This window comes from Halichoeres trimaculatus, unplaced genomic scaffold (assembly GCF_033239565.1).
Source record: "Halichoeres trimaculatus isolate MK-OKI-2021-1 unplaced genomic scaffold, fHalTri1.1 fHalTri1_scaffold_13, whole genome shotgun sequence".
Classification (NCBI taxonomy): Eukaryota; Metazoa; Chordata; class Actinopteri; order Labriformes; family Labridae; genus Halichoeres; species Halichoeres trimaculatus.
Genome location: NW_027437191.1, coordinates 33,860,761 through 33,878,797, shown reverse-complemented (window position 1 = coordinate 33,878,797; position 18,037 = coordinate 33,860,761). Strand labels below are relative to the sequence as shown.

General features: G+C 38.9%; 3 protein-coding genes and 1 non-coding gene across 6 annotated transcripts in view; 3 read left to right on the top strand and 1 right to left on the bottom strand.

Annotated features, from left to right (window-relative positions):
* LOC141801717 (pleckstrin homology domain-containing family G member 1) overlaps window positions 1–2,484 on the top strand; it is a 104,135-nt gene extending 101,651 nt beyond the window's left edge. For all 3 annotated transcript variants that reach the window (XM_074684909.1, XM_074684911.1, XM_074684910.1), the window contains exon 17: window positions 447–2,484. In XM_074684909.1, the coding sequence (XP_074541010.1) occupies window positions 447–1,456 (1,010 nt within the window). In that variant the 3' untranslated portion in view covers window positions 1,457–2,484. The remainder of the gene's footprint in view (window positions 1–446) is intronic.
* A 2,896-nt stretch (window positions 2,485–5,380) lies between these two features.
* Window positions 5,381–11,755, top strand: tcp1 (t-complex 1). The gene is made up of 12 exons (XM_074684553.1): window positions 5,381–5,514; window positions 6,003–6,088; window positions 6,183–6,311; window positions 7,860–7,957; window positions 8,284–8,394; window positions 8,562–8,743; window positions 9,955–10,081; window positions 10,326–10,501; window positions 10,595–10,718; window positions 10,802–10,994; window positions 11,084–11,247; window positions 11,387–11,755. Exons 1-12 carry the CDS (start codon window positions 5,442–5,444, stop codon window positions 11,598–11,600), a joined length of 1,677 nt encoding a protein of 558 aa, XP_074540654.1. The 5' UTR covers window positions 5,381–5,441; the 3' UTR covers window positions 11,601–11,755.
* LOC141802462 (small nucleolar RNA SNORA29) lies at window positions 5,761–5,898 on the top strand. The gene has a single exon (XR_012599488.1). It is a non-coding gene; the product is annotated as a small nucleolar RNA SNORA29 (small nucleolar RNA).
* A 1,007-nt stretch (window positions 11,756–12,762) lies between the features above and the next one.
* On the bottom strand, window positions 12,763–17,701 carry acat2 (acetyl-CoA acetyltransferase 2). Its single transcript, XM_074685156.1, has 9 exons — window positions 17,553–17,701; window positions 16,577–16,711; window positions 16,308–16,489; window positions 14,739–14,856; window positions 14,506–14,649; window positions 14,303–14,425; window positions 14,075–14,229; window positions 13,887–13,997; window positions 12,763–13,808 (listed from the first exon to the last, which is right to left on the bottom strand). Exons 1-9 carry the CDS (start codon window positions 17,599–17,601, stop codon window positions 13,638–13,640), a joined length of 1,188 nt encoding a protein of 395 aa, XP_074541257.1. The 5' UTR covers window positions 17,602–17,701; the 3' UTR covers window positions 12,763–13,637.
* Window positions 17,702–18,037: the final 336 nt, after the last annotated feature.

Genomic DNA, 18,037 nt, shown 5'->3' with positions numbered 1-18,037 from the left:
TTCAAAAATTTGCAGAAATTTCAAGTGTTTTATTTTCTTTTTTTTTACTTTTTGTATTTTTTAAAATATAAAAAAATGAAATATAAGTAATTAAATTAGAAATAAATAAGTAAGACATTAAATGTACAATTTTATAAATTTCAAAAACTTCTCCAGTAGATAAATATATTGATTAGATTTTGACTTTGTTTTGAATTTATTTACTCTTTGTATTTATTGTGAAAATAAGGTAGATTTTGTGGCTCCGTAGTGACTTTTAATCCAGTTGAGCTGAGGAAAAATTGCTCCTTTAAAAGTGAAGGTTACAAACCCCTGCTCATACTTCTCAAATATTATGTTAAGAACACGTCTGATATTGTGTTAGATTATAACTTCTAGCATTTTTTTTTTTTTTAAGTCACAGCTTTATGCTAACCTGTCATCTGGTATCTCCTGTGCCTCCCCAGGTGCGAGGATAGCAGAGTACTCCCAGCTCTACGACCAGGTCATGTTCAGGGAGCCCCCCGGCACAGCAGGGCACACCTCCGTCACCCCACACCACAGCCACCCGGGGCTGCCGTACTCCCCGTCCATGCCTGAGACCTCCCTGGAGGAGGACTGGCTCCACTCCACTTACAGCAACGGGGAGCTGGTCAGCTTCGTCTCCTCGTCCAGCGAGGGCGAAGACGCTCGGGTGTCCTCTACCCCCCAGCGCAGACTCACCTCCTCCTGCTCCATCCCCTCTCTCCAGACTCTGCCTCCCTCCCCGACCACCCCACCCACCCAGAGGTGGAGCTCCTGCATATCGGCGCCAAGCGAGAAAGAGGAGCACGTGTACAGCACGATTAAAAGACATCCCTCCTTTAACGCTCCGTCTCCGCCCTCCTCCAAGTCTTCGCCGTCCGGTCACGGTCAGTCGGTCAGCTCTCAGAGCAGCCAGCTACAAGAGAAGACCCAGACTGGACTCAAATGTAACGGACCCAGCACGGACCGACCCACAGACAGACTCCACGGTCCAAGTCTGGGCCGCGCCGGACGGCAGAGCAGCCTCCCAGAGCGCTCCTCTCAAGGACTCTCAGAGCTCACGTTACACGACGGTCAGCAGGTCGTGGTCCTGAACCGCGCTTCTGCTCTGAGCATACTCAGCGCCACCCAGAACTACCTGGCTAACTTCAAGGACAACGAGGAGGACGACGACGACTACGTGGAGATCCGCTCAGAGGACGAGAGCGAGCGGGAGCAGGGGAGGCTGGCGAGGCAGAACGTCACCTCGTCGGTCCTGTCCAATCAAAACCGGAGCCTCGCTCACTCCCAGAGCCTGCCGTGCACGCCGGTGCGCTCCTGCGACCCGCTGCGGCCTCTGGACCGCGAGCAGCTGGAGAAGTACCTGTGGAGCGAGCCGCCGCAGAGCCAACCCAAAATTGTCCAATCGCTGAGGGAGAAGTTTCAGTGTCTGAGCTCCAGCAGCTTCGCCTGAGTCGTGACGCCAAACTAGAGTGTGGATAAAAAAACAAGGGACACTGCTGCTTCGCCTTTTAACGCCAAGATCCACAAACATTAAAGAAGTTACACAAACAGTTCTCAACATAGATCAGACGTCGTTTCTTTAAATGCAGACAAACATTCGAACAACCGACTGAAACACTTGAGCTAACATGACCGTCGTTATTAACAAACAAAACGCCACATCAGTCTGCATGTGAGCCGCCTTAGCACTTCAGGTTCAGGTAGTCTTCTAGCGAGTGTTTGAAAGAGGGCTAACGTTAGCAGGATTGGCTAACGATAGCAGGAACAGCTAACGTTAGCAGGATTGGCTAACGATAGCAGGAACAGCTAACGTTAGCAGGATTGGCTAACGATAGCAGGAACAGCTAACGTTCGCCAGAAAGGCTGGTGTTAGCAGGGAAGGCTGGCGTTAGCGGTTGATTCTGAACAAACATCTGATGTTTCGTGCGGATTCACTCGCTAAAATCTCTTTTTTTAACTCGCTCCAGATTACTTTAACAGCGTTTTCAGCACTAGTCGATCTTAACCTCTGACGGAGCCGTTAGCGGCTACGGTTTTAAATGTGCTTACATTAACAAACAGCTGCAAATAAAAGTCCGCGACCCTCTGCGCAGGCTAGACTGTCACTTTAATCAGCTTTTACAGCGTTAAATCTAACAAAAAATACGACAATACACATCGGCTAAAACGAAATCCCATAGGTTAAGTTGTAACTAGGCTTTTAAGTCTGTTTGAAGTCGTCGTATTTCACTCGACCAGACATCTTTGTAGGTTACTGAGCTTTAAACTCCTGAGAAGATGCTTACATGTGGATAATCTATCAGCTTCAATAGGGCTCCAGCTGTTCTGTTTTTATGTCATCATATCATCCAGAGTGAAATATGCATCTCAAACGTGTTTTTAAATCATTTTAACTTTTGTTTTTATGAGGGACCACGAAGGACAGGAACTCGGATGGTCGGTTAAAGCCTACAGTACTGTATTTGTTGTATATGATTTGTTTTTAAAGAGGATTATCAACAGTTTCTTACTTTGTTTACATGATTGGACACTGTCACACTACTGATACCGCACCCACAGTCACAGCGAGGGGATGATTGTGTCACTCACTTCAGTCTGAGAATTGAACCAACACAAACACACAAAGGTTGTCTATTTATTTCACTATTTTGGCCATGATCGCTTTGAATTAAAGCCACAAACGATGTAAAATAAAGTAAGATGTATTTATTAAAAGAAGGGTTTGTTCAGTTAAAGAGGGGAAAAGACAAATTTGAATCAAATACTGTGAATATTTTCAGAAGTTTATTTTTTATCACGCACTGCTTATCACACGCTTCAGGTCAACACGACAAATAAAAAGGTGGAGAAAAGTAAAAGCACAAAACCACGGCCTAACTGTTCGTCCCAGGAGTTGTGCGTCAAACCCAATAAGAAATATGAAGTATGTTCTGTTTTCTTTGTTCATTTTGTCCTCCGTTTCACTGGTGGGGAACGTCAGTTTTGACCCTGTTTGCACTTTTCTGTCTTTTTTTATTTTTTATTTGTAAACACTTTGTAAAGATGTACATTTTAGGAAAGTTATACTTGTATGCGTTAGGTATGCTTTATAATGCTTTAATGTTTAAGTTAAGTGTATTTTTTTTAACTGCCTAGTTGTCATTGCTCAACAAAACAATGTACTGGAGGTAATAAATTCAAATTAAACTCATGTCTCTGTGTTTGTTGGAAATACCAATGACTGAACATGCTAAAACAAGCAAAGAGGAAGAAGGCTCCCAGGATCTGTGCATGTGGAGTTTGGGGGCACGAAAACCCTTAACAGACATACCTCAATTTTATTTCATCCATGTTTCTGAAAAATAAGTATCTTTACTTATTTTCTAAAGCTTAACATCAGATGATAATGAATCCCCAGACTTGCTAAATCAAAAAACTAACAAATAAATAGATATTACTTATCTGCTTAGTGCAGGGGTCTGCAACCTTTACTTTCATAGGAGCGAATTTTCTTTTTTTGAATTTCTTTCTTTTGTTAATAATAAAACTTGAAGAACTGGCAATGTTAAAAAAAAGAAGAAAAAAAAGCCAAAATTCTATAAAAAAAAAAAACCTTAAATTTACAAATATTGTAAAAAAAAAAAAAAAAAAGATTTAAACAAAAATTGAAATGTGAAAAAAATTGCATTATCATCAAAAATTTGCAAAGGTTAAAAAAAAAAGTCATGCTGGAGCCACAAAATATACTTGTCTTAACAATGAAGACAATAAAGTGTAATAATTTTTTTTATAGTTCAAATAAAGTTAATAATCATTTTTAATAAATTTGCATTCATTTAGAAAAAAAGGATAGAATTTTAAAAAAATTGCAAAAGTTTTTAAAAAATGGAATTTCATTTATATTTCAAAACATGTCAAACAATTTTGAAATAAAAAATAACAATAAGAATTAATTTAAAAAATTAACAAAAAATGAAAAATCATGAAGTTTCAAAAATGTTTGCAATTTAAAGTTTGCAAAAAAAAAAAAAAAAACAGAACTGTAAATATCTGGCTTTTTTTTCTAATTCAAACATTTCTACAATTTGCGAAAAGTATTTTCTTTTTTGAAAGAATACTTTAGTTTGACAACATGTATTGATAATAATTAATGTTGTTCAACTCATCATTTATGTTGTAAGATAATGTCTTGCCACTTATCAAGCATGAATATTAAGCTGGTAGTCAGCAGTTAAATGAATCCATCCACACAGAATTAAAATCTGTATTTTCTTCCAGATTACTCTTTTGTAGATGTAGTTATCTTCCCAGTGCTGTAAAACTTGAGGTAATCAACAACAGAAATAACTAATTTTTACAAGAAAAAGGAGAAAATGAGATGTCTGCCTGACCCATAGTCTTTATAGAAGACCAGCAAATTGTTTGGTTTTCTGTAACTCTGAGAAATTATCCTACCTCCAAGAGCAAAAACAAGTTTATTTCAAGATGTTTGTATTAATTCACCCAATATAATTTGAAAAACAGCAATTTGACTATGGAAAAAGGAGAAATATTTGCCAAGTTCTCAAGATAACAACAGATACAACTTTATTTTCATTCATTTAAAAGAGGAATTCAATGAATACAAAAAAACTGTTCCTTTCATTTGATAAGTGATAGGCTAGTCCTTTATGTATCCCCAGCTAGAAAGTTTACATTATTACAGCAGTAAAACAAGAAAGTGTAAGGTGTAAAATCTACTTTAAGGGTTTATTTACAAGAAAACATTCAGTCTATAAAAGATATGGTTGTTTATCAACAGAAGTAAAAATAATAAATAAATAAATAAATAAATAAATAGATTGATGAATTCATAATAAAACGTATGAACGATGTTTTTTAATTCATTATTAATCTTTTTTTGAATTTTTGGATCTGAACGTCCCTCTAACTAATCTACTTTAAGGGTTTATTTACAAGAAAACATTCAGTCTATAAAAGATATGGTTGTTTATCAACAGAAGTAAAAATAATAAATAAATAAATAAATAAATAAATAGATTGATGAATTCATAATAAAACGTATGAACGATGTTTTTTAATTCATTATTAATCTTTTTTTGAATTTTTGGATCTGAACGTCCCTCTAACTAACACAGGAGGGCGTCTGTGACCAACTACCCATATCGTGAGTCAGGCATCATGACAAAAGAGGAAGAGAGCCAGGCATGCTGGGTAATGAAGTTTTTGGGGAATTATCACATAACGTTTATTTCTAATCTAATAGGAGCTCATTATGACGTGAAACTAAATTAAAATGTTTATTTCGTAGTCATTCTCTTAGGGGAAGGATCCATTTTAGAATAGTTCGACGATATTTTAAATATTTTTTTCTTCTCGAACTTTCCGCTCGTTACCGGTTTACCCATAATTCCCTGCTCTCCATCCTTTCTTCTTGGTTGTGTGGTGGTCTAAAAATGTCGCTACTGGACGGTCCGCTAAATGTGCTCGGCCAGAGATCAACTGGCGAGTCAGTTCGCACACAGAATGGTGAGTTATAACACGGAGAGAGTTTATCTTTCATAAACGCTTTGTGTGTTTTTCCCGCGTCTCGTTTCAGCGGCGGTAGAACGGATTGAATTCACTGCCTGCAGCACACGTGTGGCTAATGCTAACGCCGGCTAACACTCGGCGTGAAGCTAACCTGCTGTTTTATTACCCAGCAAAGAACATCAGAGTGTGCTTTATTTAATTCAACAGCTGCTTTTCGACAGTTTTATTTAACTGTGGTTGTTGCATCCCGTTTCAGTACCTTCCTTTCATTTCCTTGAATGGGAGGCTATGCTAACGGGATAGAAAAACACTGTCATGATCTGAGGGTGTGGCTAACTCTGTGTGTGTACCCCATCTAATGAAATGACTTAACATGTTATTTACAGAGGTGTTGTTAAAAACAACAATAGGCATGTTGGATATTGTAAATCTGTCTTTAAATGGAAAGAAAGAAGTGAGCAGCAGCCTCCTTTCTGTCTTTGCAGTCATGGCCGCAGCATCCATCGCGAACATCGTCAAGAGCTCCCTCGGACCCGTCGGTCTGGACAAGATGCTGGTGGACGACATTGGGGTCTGTGTCGCTACAAAACACAAATTTTCCCATCTTTTCAGTATAATCAAAGTTTTGTTCGAGTTGCTCATCTGTGTCATTGATCTGTTGATAGGATGTGACCATCACCAACGATGGAGCTACCATCTTGAAGCTGCTGGAAGTGGAGCACCCAGCTGCTAAGGTCCTGTGTGAACTGGCTGACCTGCAGGACAAGGAGGTCGGGGATGGGACCACGTCTGTGGTGAGTGGATCAACAGCTGCTCCTGTGTGGTGTGGTAGCTTTGGTGAAGACTGCTGCTATGAAACCTGCTTACAGTTTCTGGAAGAAGATGATCTGTAATTGTAGATTCACCTGTAGTTGGTGATTCAAAGTCCAGACCTGTCACGATAACACATTTTGCTACACGATAATTTTCCAAAATATTATTGCTGAGAAATGATATTATTGTCAACATTATTTTGATTTTTTTTCCCTTTTTTTCATTGATCTAGTTATGATTAATGGGATAATAAAGCGAGTACACCATATCAAAAGCCAGAAACTTTAATTTCTTAAGAGTATTTAACTGTAATTAAAAGGTCAGGATCTTTTAAATAAAATAAATTAAACAAAAAATATAATAAATTTAACAAACAAGAAAGAGAAAAAAAAATACAATAAAAATGAAATGGACTCTCCTAGAAAAAATTCATGTCAATGAAAATAATTAATACTAATCAAAAACAATAAAACATAGACCCTGTCTCTAAAGAAAAACAAAACTCCAAAAAAAAACAACAACAATAAAAACTCTAGCCTAAATAAAAGGGAGTTTATACAGTTCCTGAATTGTTTGTAACATGTCCTTTTTCCCAGTCAATCCATACTGTCTGTCAAACATTTTTAACATTTCTGGCTTTCAACCGTATTGAAGGGCTGCATTTCTTTGGTAATGTATCTGTCTTTGAGCGCCCACCATTTGGCGCTTTTATTTCTATTTACTTTGCAGACCAAAAGCCTCAGTAAGAGCGGATTGTCAAAGAACAAGGCTCCGCTGCACTACCCCTCTTCTTCTTCGTCGCCACTATTTTCAAACAAATGCCACATATCAGCTCGTTGGTGTTCATGAGCTCACACTTTGTTCATTCTGATAAAAAACAAAATATTCCCACACTGGGACTGTGGCAGGCGGCTTAAGAACTGTATCTTTGGTGCCATCACTCATATTAGCGTGTGTTTCCTCCTTACCCCTCAGGACGCTCGCTTCAGCTCTCTCTGTGTGTACGCGTGAGCAGCCCCGTCTTCACCCCAAAGATCACATTTTTTGACAGATGCTCACTCCGCTATAAATCCTCTAAATCCGCTATAGAACCTATGCACCCCGATGTTAGGAAAGATAGAGGTAGTGAGCCATCTTCTCATTCAGTCTCTTTGGTCGAAAGAGAGAAGGAAAACAAATATGCATGTGTCAGTTTATCGAGGCTGGAAAACTTACCGAGGACGTTTTTATTTATCGTTTGGTTAATTGATTTATTTATTATCGTGACAGGCCTATTCAAAGTCTATAAAAAGATGTTTAGTTGTGAACATGATGTCCTGTTTCAGTACCATGCATCTGCCTCTAACAGGTGTGCGGCTATGCTAACAGGACAGAGTAACTGTCCATCAATGTCTGAAGGGGTTGTGCAGCTGAACATCTGCCACCTCTAATGAAACGATGGCACATTATACATTTCTTACTGTGTTAAAAAAAAACCATGAACTATTATTGCTGCCTATTTTTGATCGAACCAAATCCAATATTTGCAGGTAATCCTTGCTGCAGAGTTACTGAAGAGTGCAGATGAGCTGGTGAAGCAGAAGATCCATCCCACATCAGTTATCAGTGGATATCGTCTGGCTTGCAAGTAAGTGACTAACGTCAGGAACAACTGAACAGCTGCACTCTTAATAAAGACAGGCTCGTTATCTCAGGATAATAATAAAATGTATTTATATAACACTTTTCAAAAACAATGTCACAAAATGCTTTGCATCATGAAAACAAACTGTAAGAAGAAATAAAACTAAAGAAGAAAAAGAGAAATGTGGAGAAAAATATTGAAGATCAAAACAACAAAAGGTAAAGGATTTAAGATCCTGCCTATGAAACTGTCCAAGAAAAAAAAGTTAGAAATGAAAATAAGGATGAATCTGATGTGTTGAATCTTTAATATGTTTTTTTATCTTCCAGGGAAGCCGTTCGCTACATCAACGAGAACCTCACCATCGGGACAGACGACCTGGGCAGAGAGTGCTTGATAAATGCAGCCAAAACCTCCATGTCCTCAAAAATCATTGGCGTGTATCCTTTCTGTGTTTGTGCGCTGGATTCATTTCGCTTGAATCAAACCTGCAGCTCACTGCTCTTTGTACCCCTGGAGTTTTCAGCAGCTCCTGAGAAGAATCTGTGATGTATTACCTCATGTACACGAGAAACATCCAGTATCTGCCTTAACCCTGAGTCTTCAGTGACGCTGACTTTTTCGCCAACATGGTGGTAGATGCTGCCATGGCTGTGAAGTTTGTGGACAGTAAGGGGGTGGCCAAGTATCCCATCAACTCAGTCAACGTCCTGAAAGCCCACGGCCGCAGCCAGAAGGAGAGCTTCCTCGTCAACGGATATGCAGTCAACTGTATAGTCGGCTCACAAGGTATGTTTTTGATTTTTAACACAAGAAAGAGAAAATTTAGCTCAGACACAGACACTGCAGTACTTTAAACATCCCAGAATTAACTGGCTGACTCCCATTTCATTTACTGCTCTGCCTCCTGATGGCGTATGCAGTGATACGCGTGGGAAACATCAAACTGGCTTCAAAGAACTTAGACGCAGTCATTTAAACTGCGTCACCATTTTTCTAGCCAGACAGTCTGATATAATTGACTAAAACAGTGTGTTTAATATTTGAGTTAATCCTCACACTGAGTTACAAGATGTAATCTAATCCTTCAGACCAAGGGTCTTCAACCTGTGGCTCTGGAGCCTCATGCAGCTCTTTGACTCCTTTGCAGCGGCTCCTTACAATTTTTGAAAAATATTACTAAAAAAAAGAATTTTTCCTTTTGTTTCCTTTTTTTTTTTTTAAAGATTTTTGCAATTTTTTTGAATTAACATTTTTTTTTTTACATTTTTTTAAAAAAGAAAGAAAACAACGTTTTTTTAGTTTTTAAATTTTTTAAAAATGTTTGCAAATTTCCCATGTGTTTCAATTTCTGCATATTTTTTCAAATTATTTGAACTTTTTTTTTCTTTTTTTTTTAGATTTTTGCAAATTTATTGAATTAACATTTTTTTGACATTTGTTAAATTTAGAAAAAATCACATTTTTTTAGTTTTGAAATTTTTTAAATGTTTGCAAATTTCCCATGTGTTTTCAATTTCTGCATATTTTTTTCAAATTATTTAAATTCCTTGTTTTGATGTTGCAATTTTTTCTAATTTTTACAATATTTTGGGAATCTAGCAAATTTAAAAATTACAATTATTTTTGCAAACTCATGAAATTTTTGGCAGTTTAAGATTTGAATTTAAAAAATATATATATTGCATCTAAATGAAAAAAATGCAGATTTTAAAACATTTAAGAAAAAATTATCATGTCATTTTAATTAAAGAATTTTGCAAATTTATGAAATTAATAATATTACCATTTTTTTAACATAAGCAAATTGATCAAAATTAAAAGCTAAGATGTCAGAGATAATTATTTACTAGGTTTTTTACTATGTATAGAATTTTGTACCTTTATTTGCCTTTTATGTGAAGATAAAGTTGATTATGTGGCTCCTAAATGAAGTTTTCAGACCCCTGGTCCAGAGGTTTGCTGTTGACTGTTCCTTTTTTTAAAATCTCGTCTCGAAGGAATGGTGAAGCGAGTGGTTAACGCCAAGATCGCCTGCCTGGACTTCAGCCTGCAGAAGACCAAGATGAAGATGGGAGTCCAAGTCATCATCAACGACCCCGAGAAGCTGGACCAGATCAGACAGAGGTTGATATTTTCTCACCACAAACTTCCGTCAGAGTCGTCCCATTTTAATTTGCTGTGATGCTGGTTCAGTGGCGTACACAGTGATACGCGTGGGAGAAAACAAACCGCCCAGGTCCAGACGGCAGCTTCGCTCTGAGCTGTTGCACTGAGACCCTGGGCTGGACAGCTCTGTGCTCTGTTTCTGATCATGTCATGTTTTCTGTCAGTGTCACCTGTGAGTAAAAGTCTGATTTTATTCCTCCAGAGAATCTGATATCACCAAGGAGAGGATCCAGAAGATTCTGGCTGCAGGAGCCAACGTCATCCTGACCACCGGAGGCATCGACGACATGTGTCTGAAATACTTTGTGGATGTGGGAGCGATGGCAGTGAGGAGGGTTCTCAAGAGGGACCTCAAACGCATCGCAAAGGCAACAGGAGGTACGGGGAAAGAGCCGGAAGAACTGAAATATTTTTATTTTCTAATCAGTGAAAGAAACTTAAAGTGGTGACGTTATCTCTTCTTCCTCTCAGCCACCCTCTGCCCATCTCTGACCAACCTGGAGGGAGAGGAGACGTTCGAGGCCACGATGCTCGGTCTGGCTGAAGAGGTCGTGCAGGAGCGCATCTGTGATGATGAGCTCATCCTCGTCAAGAAGTAAGAACGGCTCTTTTTTTAATTTCCTGTATGAATCTGGTGGAATTTTAAAAAAATAATCTAAAAATATTTGAACCCTGCAGCACCAAAGCACGCACGTCAGCATCCATCATCCTGCGCGGGGCCAACGACTTCATGTGCGACGAGATGGAGCGCTCGCTGCACGACGCCCTCTGCGTGGTCAAGAGAGTGCTGGAGTCAAAGTCTGTCGTTCCAGGAGGGGGCGCTGTGGAGGCAGCACTGTCCATCTACCTGGAGAATTACGCTACGAGCATGGTGAGCCAGGACGTGAAAAACGGTTTAAAGAGCACGAAGCTGTGGAGGAAATTCTCCCGTTGACGTTGCTGATTTGGTCTTTCCTGCAGGGTTCCCGGGAGCAGCTGGCCATCGCTGAGTTTGCACGGTCGCTCCTCGTCATCCCCAAGACTCTGGCTGTGAACGCAGCTCAGGACTCCACGGACCTGGTGGCCAAGCTCCGGGCTTTCCACAACGAGGCTCAGGTCAACCCTGAGCGCAAGAATCTCAAGTGGTGAGTCCGTCCTTACTTCCTGTTTGAAAACTACAAAATCTGTGGATCCTGACAAGCTTGTTGAGCTGGAAAATAGTGTGAGGGGATATTCTGTTCAGGAAACAACAAATAAACTTCTCATTCTGTTTTGGTGTCGTAGGATTGGTCTGGACCTCGTCAACGGAAAACCCAGAGACAACCGTCAGGCCGGCGTCTACGAGCCCACCATGGTCAAAACAAAGAGCCTGAAGTTCGCCACAGAGGCCGCCATCACCATCCTGCGTATCGACGACCTCATCAAACTGTTCCCCGAGCCGAAGGAGGGCGGCCAGTCGTACCAGGAGGCCGTACAGTCCGGGTCCCTGCAGGGTTAGAACCTGCAGCGGGTCAGTCCATCGTCTGTATTTATACATTAGGAGCTCTTTGTGGCTGTCTTAGTGTAGGCCGTGCACTTTGCCTGTTTACTGCTCTCCTCTCCACAAACAAACTGTAGGTAACCTGTTTTTTTTTTGGACACTTAATAAAGCTCCAATGGTTGTAAATGACCGTTGATTTGTTAATTCAGGTCGACTTCCTGTTTGTTTCTGTTTTAAAGACGCTTTAAAAAACGAGTCAAAGGAACATTTCTGAATTGGCTTTTAATTCTTTGCTGATAATTAGAGCAGCTTCACGACAGGAAACATTTCACAGTCTGGACAGCAGGGGTCAGCGACCTTTACTTTGGTACGAGCCGTTTAGCCTCAGCTCAACTACATTAAAGTCATTCAGGATCCACAAAACCTACTTTATCCTCACAATAAAGACAAACTAGAGTAAAGAATTCTAAACAAAGTAAAAACATTGTAAAAAAAAATAAAAAAAAAACTACCAAAATGGGAAGTTTTTAATTTTTTTATGAAATTGTTAATGTGATGTCGTAATTTTCTTTCTTTCAAATTTTACATAAACTTCCAAAAATAATTGTTAGTCAAAAGTTTTAAAATTTTAAAATGTAAGAATTGCAAAATAAAAAAAAAGAATTATAAAATAAAAAATGTAAAAAAAAAAAGGGTGAAATTTGAAAAATCTGCATATTTTTCAAAAAATCTTAAAATGTGAAAATTTTGCAAAAGTTAAAAAAATAAAAATAAAGATTGCTAAATTTTTTTTAAAGAAATTATTTGAAAAAAAATATGAATATTGAAATTATGGTTTTCACAAATTTTGGAAATTTAAATTGAAAAAGACAAATTTCTAATTTTATAAAGAAAAAAAATATAAATATCAAAATTATGATTTTAATGAATTTTGGAAATAAAACTTTTTTAAAAAGAAACAATTCAAAACTTTTGAAAAAGAGATGCAAATATTAAAATTATGAATTTCATGAATTTTTGAAATTTGAATTTTTTGAAATAGAAAAATATCTTAATTTTTGAAAAAAAAAATTAAAATATCAAAATTATGATTTTCATGAATTTTGGAAATTTAATTATTTTGAAAAATAAAAATGTCTTTATTTTGAAGAAAAAAAAAATTCTTGAATTTGAAAACATATTTTGATTAAATCTCTCAACCCCTTCCTTTAAAAGTTTTTTCTTGCCACATTGCCACACCAAAAATAAGTATTGTGTACAACAAACCAGCTTGTCAGTTAAATGAATCCATCCACACAGAATTAAAATCAGTATTTTCTTCCAGATTAGTCTTTTTGTAGATGTAGTTATCTTCCCAGGGCTGTAAAACTTGAGGTAAGCCACAGGTGCATGGAAAGTTGGTGGGCTGTTGATGTTGTAGGAGGTGAAGTAGAGCGGTGGCAGGCTTTATTGACAGATGGGATGAAGATTTAGTTCAACTAAATGTTAACTCAGGAGTTTATTTAGTGTCAGAAGAGAAATAAAAGCTCTTTATTTCAGTATATTTTCTTAAAGCTACAGAGAGCCGCTGCAGAGGAGTCAAAGAGCTGCTCTACAGGAAGCACAAAGTACACTTCACCTTATGGCACTTGGCTGTGTTAAAAGCTCAGCGTTGATCAGATACAGGAATGTTTGACAGGAAGATCTGGTCTGAGAGAGTCCATCCCTACTGGGAACTCCTCAAGCCTTTGCATATTTAGCGTTCCTCTTTTTCAGCTCTAAAGTGACTAATACGCACATTTAATACCTGGTTGCAGAAATTAAATTATGATACTTCATAATTTCTTTAATCTATACCTCGTTAAGCTAAATCTAACAGTAGGTCACATGCTACTCAGCTACAACCTGAGGAAAGATGAAAACTTCACAGTGAAAGCTTCAATTGGTTAAGTCATGACAACCAGGATTTACAGTAAAGTTACTTTAGCTTTGAATCTACCCCTGGTGAAACATTAATACCACGTCCTGCAGTGTAAACAGAGTTTCCCTTGTTCGTTAAAGTCATCACATTTCATCTCAGTCCCGCTCCACGCACATGGCGATGCCCATCCCTCCTCCGATGCAGAGCGACGCCACGCCTTTGTGGCCTCCCGTCCTCTGCAGGGCGTGCAGCAGAGTCACCAGCACCCTGCAGCCCGACATGCCGATGGGATGGCCCAGAGAGATGGCTCCACCGCTCACGTTGACCTGAGGGAAGACCAGCAAGGTTTGGTTTTAAAGTCAAACACATCTTACGCTGATTCAGCCGTGTCGGCGTTTTCTCACCTTGTCGACATTCAGCCCGAGCTCTTTAACCACGGCGATGGACTGAGCAGCAAAGGCCTCGTTTATCTCAAACAGATCCACCTGGTCCAGGGTCCAGCCGGCTTTCTCCACCTGTCAGAGGAAAACCAGATCAGACGAAGAAGCATCTCAGCGTTTAATTCAGCGTGGAGCTGCTCCTGATCTCTCACCGCTTTCCTGATCGCTGGGATGGGTCCAGTCCCCATGATGGACGGGTCAAGACCGGCTTGAGCCCATGAGATGATCCGTGCCATAGGTTTCACTCCTCGTCTCGCTGCCTCTGATTGGCTCATCAGGACAGTTGCTGCTGCTCCATCGTTGATACCTACAGATGGAGGAGGTGAGAAGTTAGTGATGGTGTGAACTTTATGTGAAAATCTGACTCCTGGAGTTCAAACCTGAGGCGTTTCCAGCCGTGACCGTGCCGCTGCTGTCCTTGATGAAACACGGTCTCAGTTTGGACATGCTGTCTTTGTTGCTGCCGTGACGTGGAAACTCGTCCACCTTCACCTCCACCGGACCTGAGGAGGTGGAACAGATCGATGAGGTAACGTCTCTGACAGAGGGACACATCGTAAAACTTGCTCTGCTCCTTCCTCACCTTTTCTAGACGGCACCACGACCGGCACAATCTCTTGGTCAAAATGTCCCGCCTTCTGAGCAGCCTCTGCTTTGTTCTGGGACCGGACGGCAAACAGGTCCTGCTCCTCTCGACTCACAGCCCACTGCTTCGCCACGTTCTCCGCTGGCGTGGGGTACAGGACAGATTTACCTCAGGAACTCACGCTCGAGGTGTTAGATGAAGTGTTTCTGTTTATTTTCTGCCGTGCTCACCTGTGATGCCCATGTGGTAACCGTGGAAGGCGTCTGTCAGGCCGTCGGCCACCATGGAGTCCTGCAGGGAGGCGTCGCCCATCTTCACACCTGATCTCATTTGCAGCGTGTGTGGAGCCTTAAAAAACGACAGAAGATGGTGAAGACGTCTTCAGTGAGGAAGTAAAAACACTCATCTCTTTTTATCATACTGAACCAGTTCTTTAACATGAATAAAGCAAACAGGAACAGGAAGTAGATCTTTCAAACTTAGGCGTAAACTGGTAACCCATAACAGTAAAGATGAAGGTGACAGATCATTTACCTTCATTAAACTGAAAGCTGTATCTGTTGTTTTTATCACAGTATCTGAAACATCAGATTTCAGATGTGGTTCCACAACTGTGATACCAAAAAATGCCACAGGGTGGTGCTACTTCTCTGTTTTGGTTTATGATACAGGTTTTTAAAAGATTTCCTGTCTTTATGTTTTGGACTATTTAAGGGGGGGTTATCATGAAGCACTTTGACTCCTTGTAGCTTTAAAAAAATATATGATTAAAATAAAGAATTTTATTTTTCTTCCAGAGGGTATTGATGATTAAAGACACTGACACTAAATAAAATCAGGCATGAACATTTTGTTGAACTAAATATGCATCAAATCTAAAAAAAAATACATAGATTTTAATTCTGTGTGGGTAGATTCATTTAACTGCCAAAGTGCCATATTAAATAATATGCTTAATATATGGTAAAACATTAGCAAACAATAAAAAAATGTTGTGTTAAGCAGTGTAATCACTATATTTTATGTAATTCAGGTATAATTTCAATATTTTTTTACTTTTTAAAACTTTTAGAAATTTCAAAATTGGTTGATATTTTTGCATATTTTTAGCATATTTAAAAAAACTTTAAATTAAAAGATTTTTTAATTTTTGCACATTTTTAACGTTCCTTCATTGTTTTCAAATATTGCAAATTTTAGGGTTGTTTTTTTTTGCTAATTTTTGAATTACAATAATTTTTGAAATTTTTTCTTTTTAAACTTTTAAACTTTTTGAAATTCAAAAAATTTTGCAATATTATTTATTTTATTTTTCATTCAATTTTTGACAAAGATTTAAATACAATTTTTTTTGTAAATTTATTTGAAATTAAAAACTAAGACATCACTTCAACAATTTTATAAATTCAAAAAACTTTCTTAAGACAAAATTTTACACAATTCTGACTTTGTATCAAATTTTATACACTTTTTTTGTTGTTATTGTGAAGATAAAGTGGATTTTGTGGCTCCAGAGTATCATCAATTCAGGTGAGCTGAGTCAAAATGGCTCATATGAAAGTAAAGGTTGCAAGCCCCTGGTCTAGATATTTAACTTCTCATGTATAATAAGTAAATATAGCACCATGGAGACCTGGCATTATAAAGTCCAAGTCCAGTTCTGTAAAATAAACCGTTGTTTTGAAATTCTTCATCTAAGTAATACTAAAAAGTATTAAAGCTCTAATAAGAAGAACATACCTTATCCATCTGATGTGATTGCACTCTCACACTGTGGCTCTCTCAGTGTGGCTCCTTACCTTGCTCATGCTCTCCATGCCACCAGCCACCACCACAGCAGACTCTCCAGTCTGGATGGACTGAGCTCCCAGACACACAGCCTTCAGCCCAGACCCACACACCATCTGACAGCTCCAGGATGGTACAGGGTACGGGATCCCTGCTGCAACGCTGGCCTGACGCGCTGGGTTCTGCCCATGACCTGAGAAATTCAGTGACAATAATATAAAACCAGCAGAAGAAATTTCATAAGGGGTCAGTGACACTTTGATCTCTGCAGATCTTTCACCTGCTGTTAGGACATGGCCCATGATAACCTCAGAGACCTCTTCTGGTTTCACCCCAGCCCGCTTCAGGACGTCCTTAATCACAACGGAGCACAGGTCAGGTAGAGGCACTGTGGACAGAGCGCCATTCAAGGACCCTGTGAGAAAAAGAGGAAGATAAACAACCTGAGACACTTTGATTTACCACAAGACTTATTCTGTCTAATTCTTAGTGCTTCAACATGACTGCTACACCTTGATGTAGAAGCTAAGATTCACATTAATTTACACCAACATTCACATTGATGCCACATTTATTTTATGACCATAATTAACATTAGAGCAGCAAAACTCTACATTTTTATGACATTTGGCAGAAACGATACTAATGATTGCAGAGGAACAAAACGTCTTGGACAGCAGAGCTGCGTTACAGAAAAATAAATAAATAAAAGAGGAAAAGACAAGATGAAGGACAAAAAGAATTTTTTATTTATTTATTATTATTATTTTTTAATTAACCAAATATATATATATATATTTTTTTTTTTTTTACGTAACACACAGTCGTTCGTCTTGTAGGCAAATTATATGTACCATACTCATGTCATAGATACAGAACACACCCCACTTGCTGTGACGCAGGCGGATTTTAGCAGACAACCAATGGTAGCGAGCTCGTGCTACGTGGAACTATGACAGCCAGCCAATCACAGCGCTCAGAAGACAGTGAACCCGGCAGCGGACCAATCAGTGGGACGCAAGCCCTCGCTTTACTTTGTTAAATTACACGAACCACTTCGAAAAATTAAAATGATAATCAAACGGCTGAAAAATGACAAACGTACGTAGAATAAAACACGATAACTTTAATAATTTAACGTGTGAAAACACATAAAGTGACCACAGCGACCAGGAGGAACTGAAATAGCATCGTTGAGGTCTGTAAACTGCATTAAATCACCGTGTACGCTCCTGTTAGAGAGTGTTTTTACTCACCAATTGGAGTCCGAGCAGCAGAGACGATGACAACAGGCTCGTTGTTCATTTTCACAGATTAAAACAGGCTGAAGTTGCAACACTTGCTCCTCAGTGTTGTTCCTGTTGTCTGCTCTGCTCTACGTGCTCTGTTGATTCTGTCTGACAGGCAGAGCCGCACTGAATGAAGTAGGCTGCATGCTCAACTGAGGGCTAACTGCGCCACAGTGCCACCACGCGGTGTGGAGGGGAGCGTGTGGTCACAGTGGAGCCAGTCTGTTACTACACTGAGGATTTAATTCAGATATTTTGATATTAGACCATATTCCCAAGTAAATATTGATGCAGATAATTAAAAAATAAAATGATTAAAAATATTTTTCTAAACACAAAGACTATATGGTTGGGTTGGTTAAACATATTTTAAATAATATTGTTTTTTTTCTTATCAAAACATTTTTAATCCACTGAAAATGTAAACACCAGACACACTTATGCATGTAAAC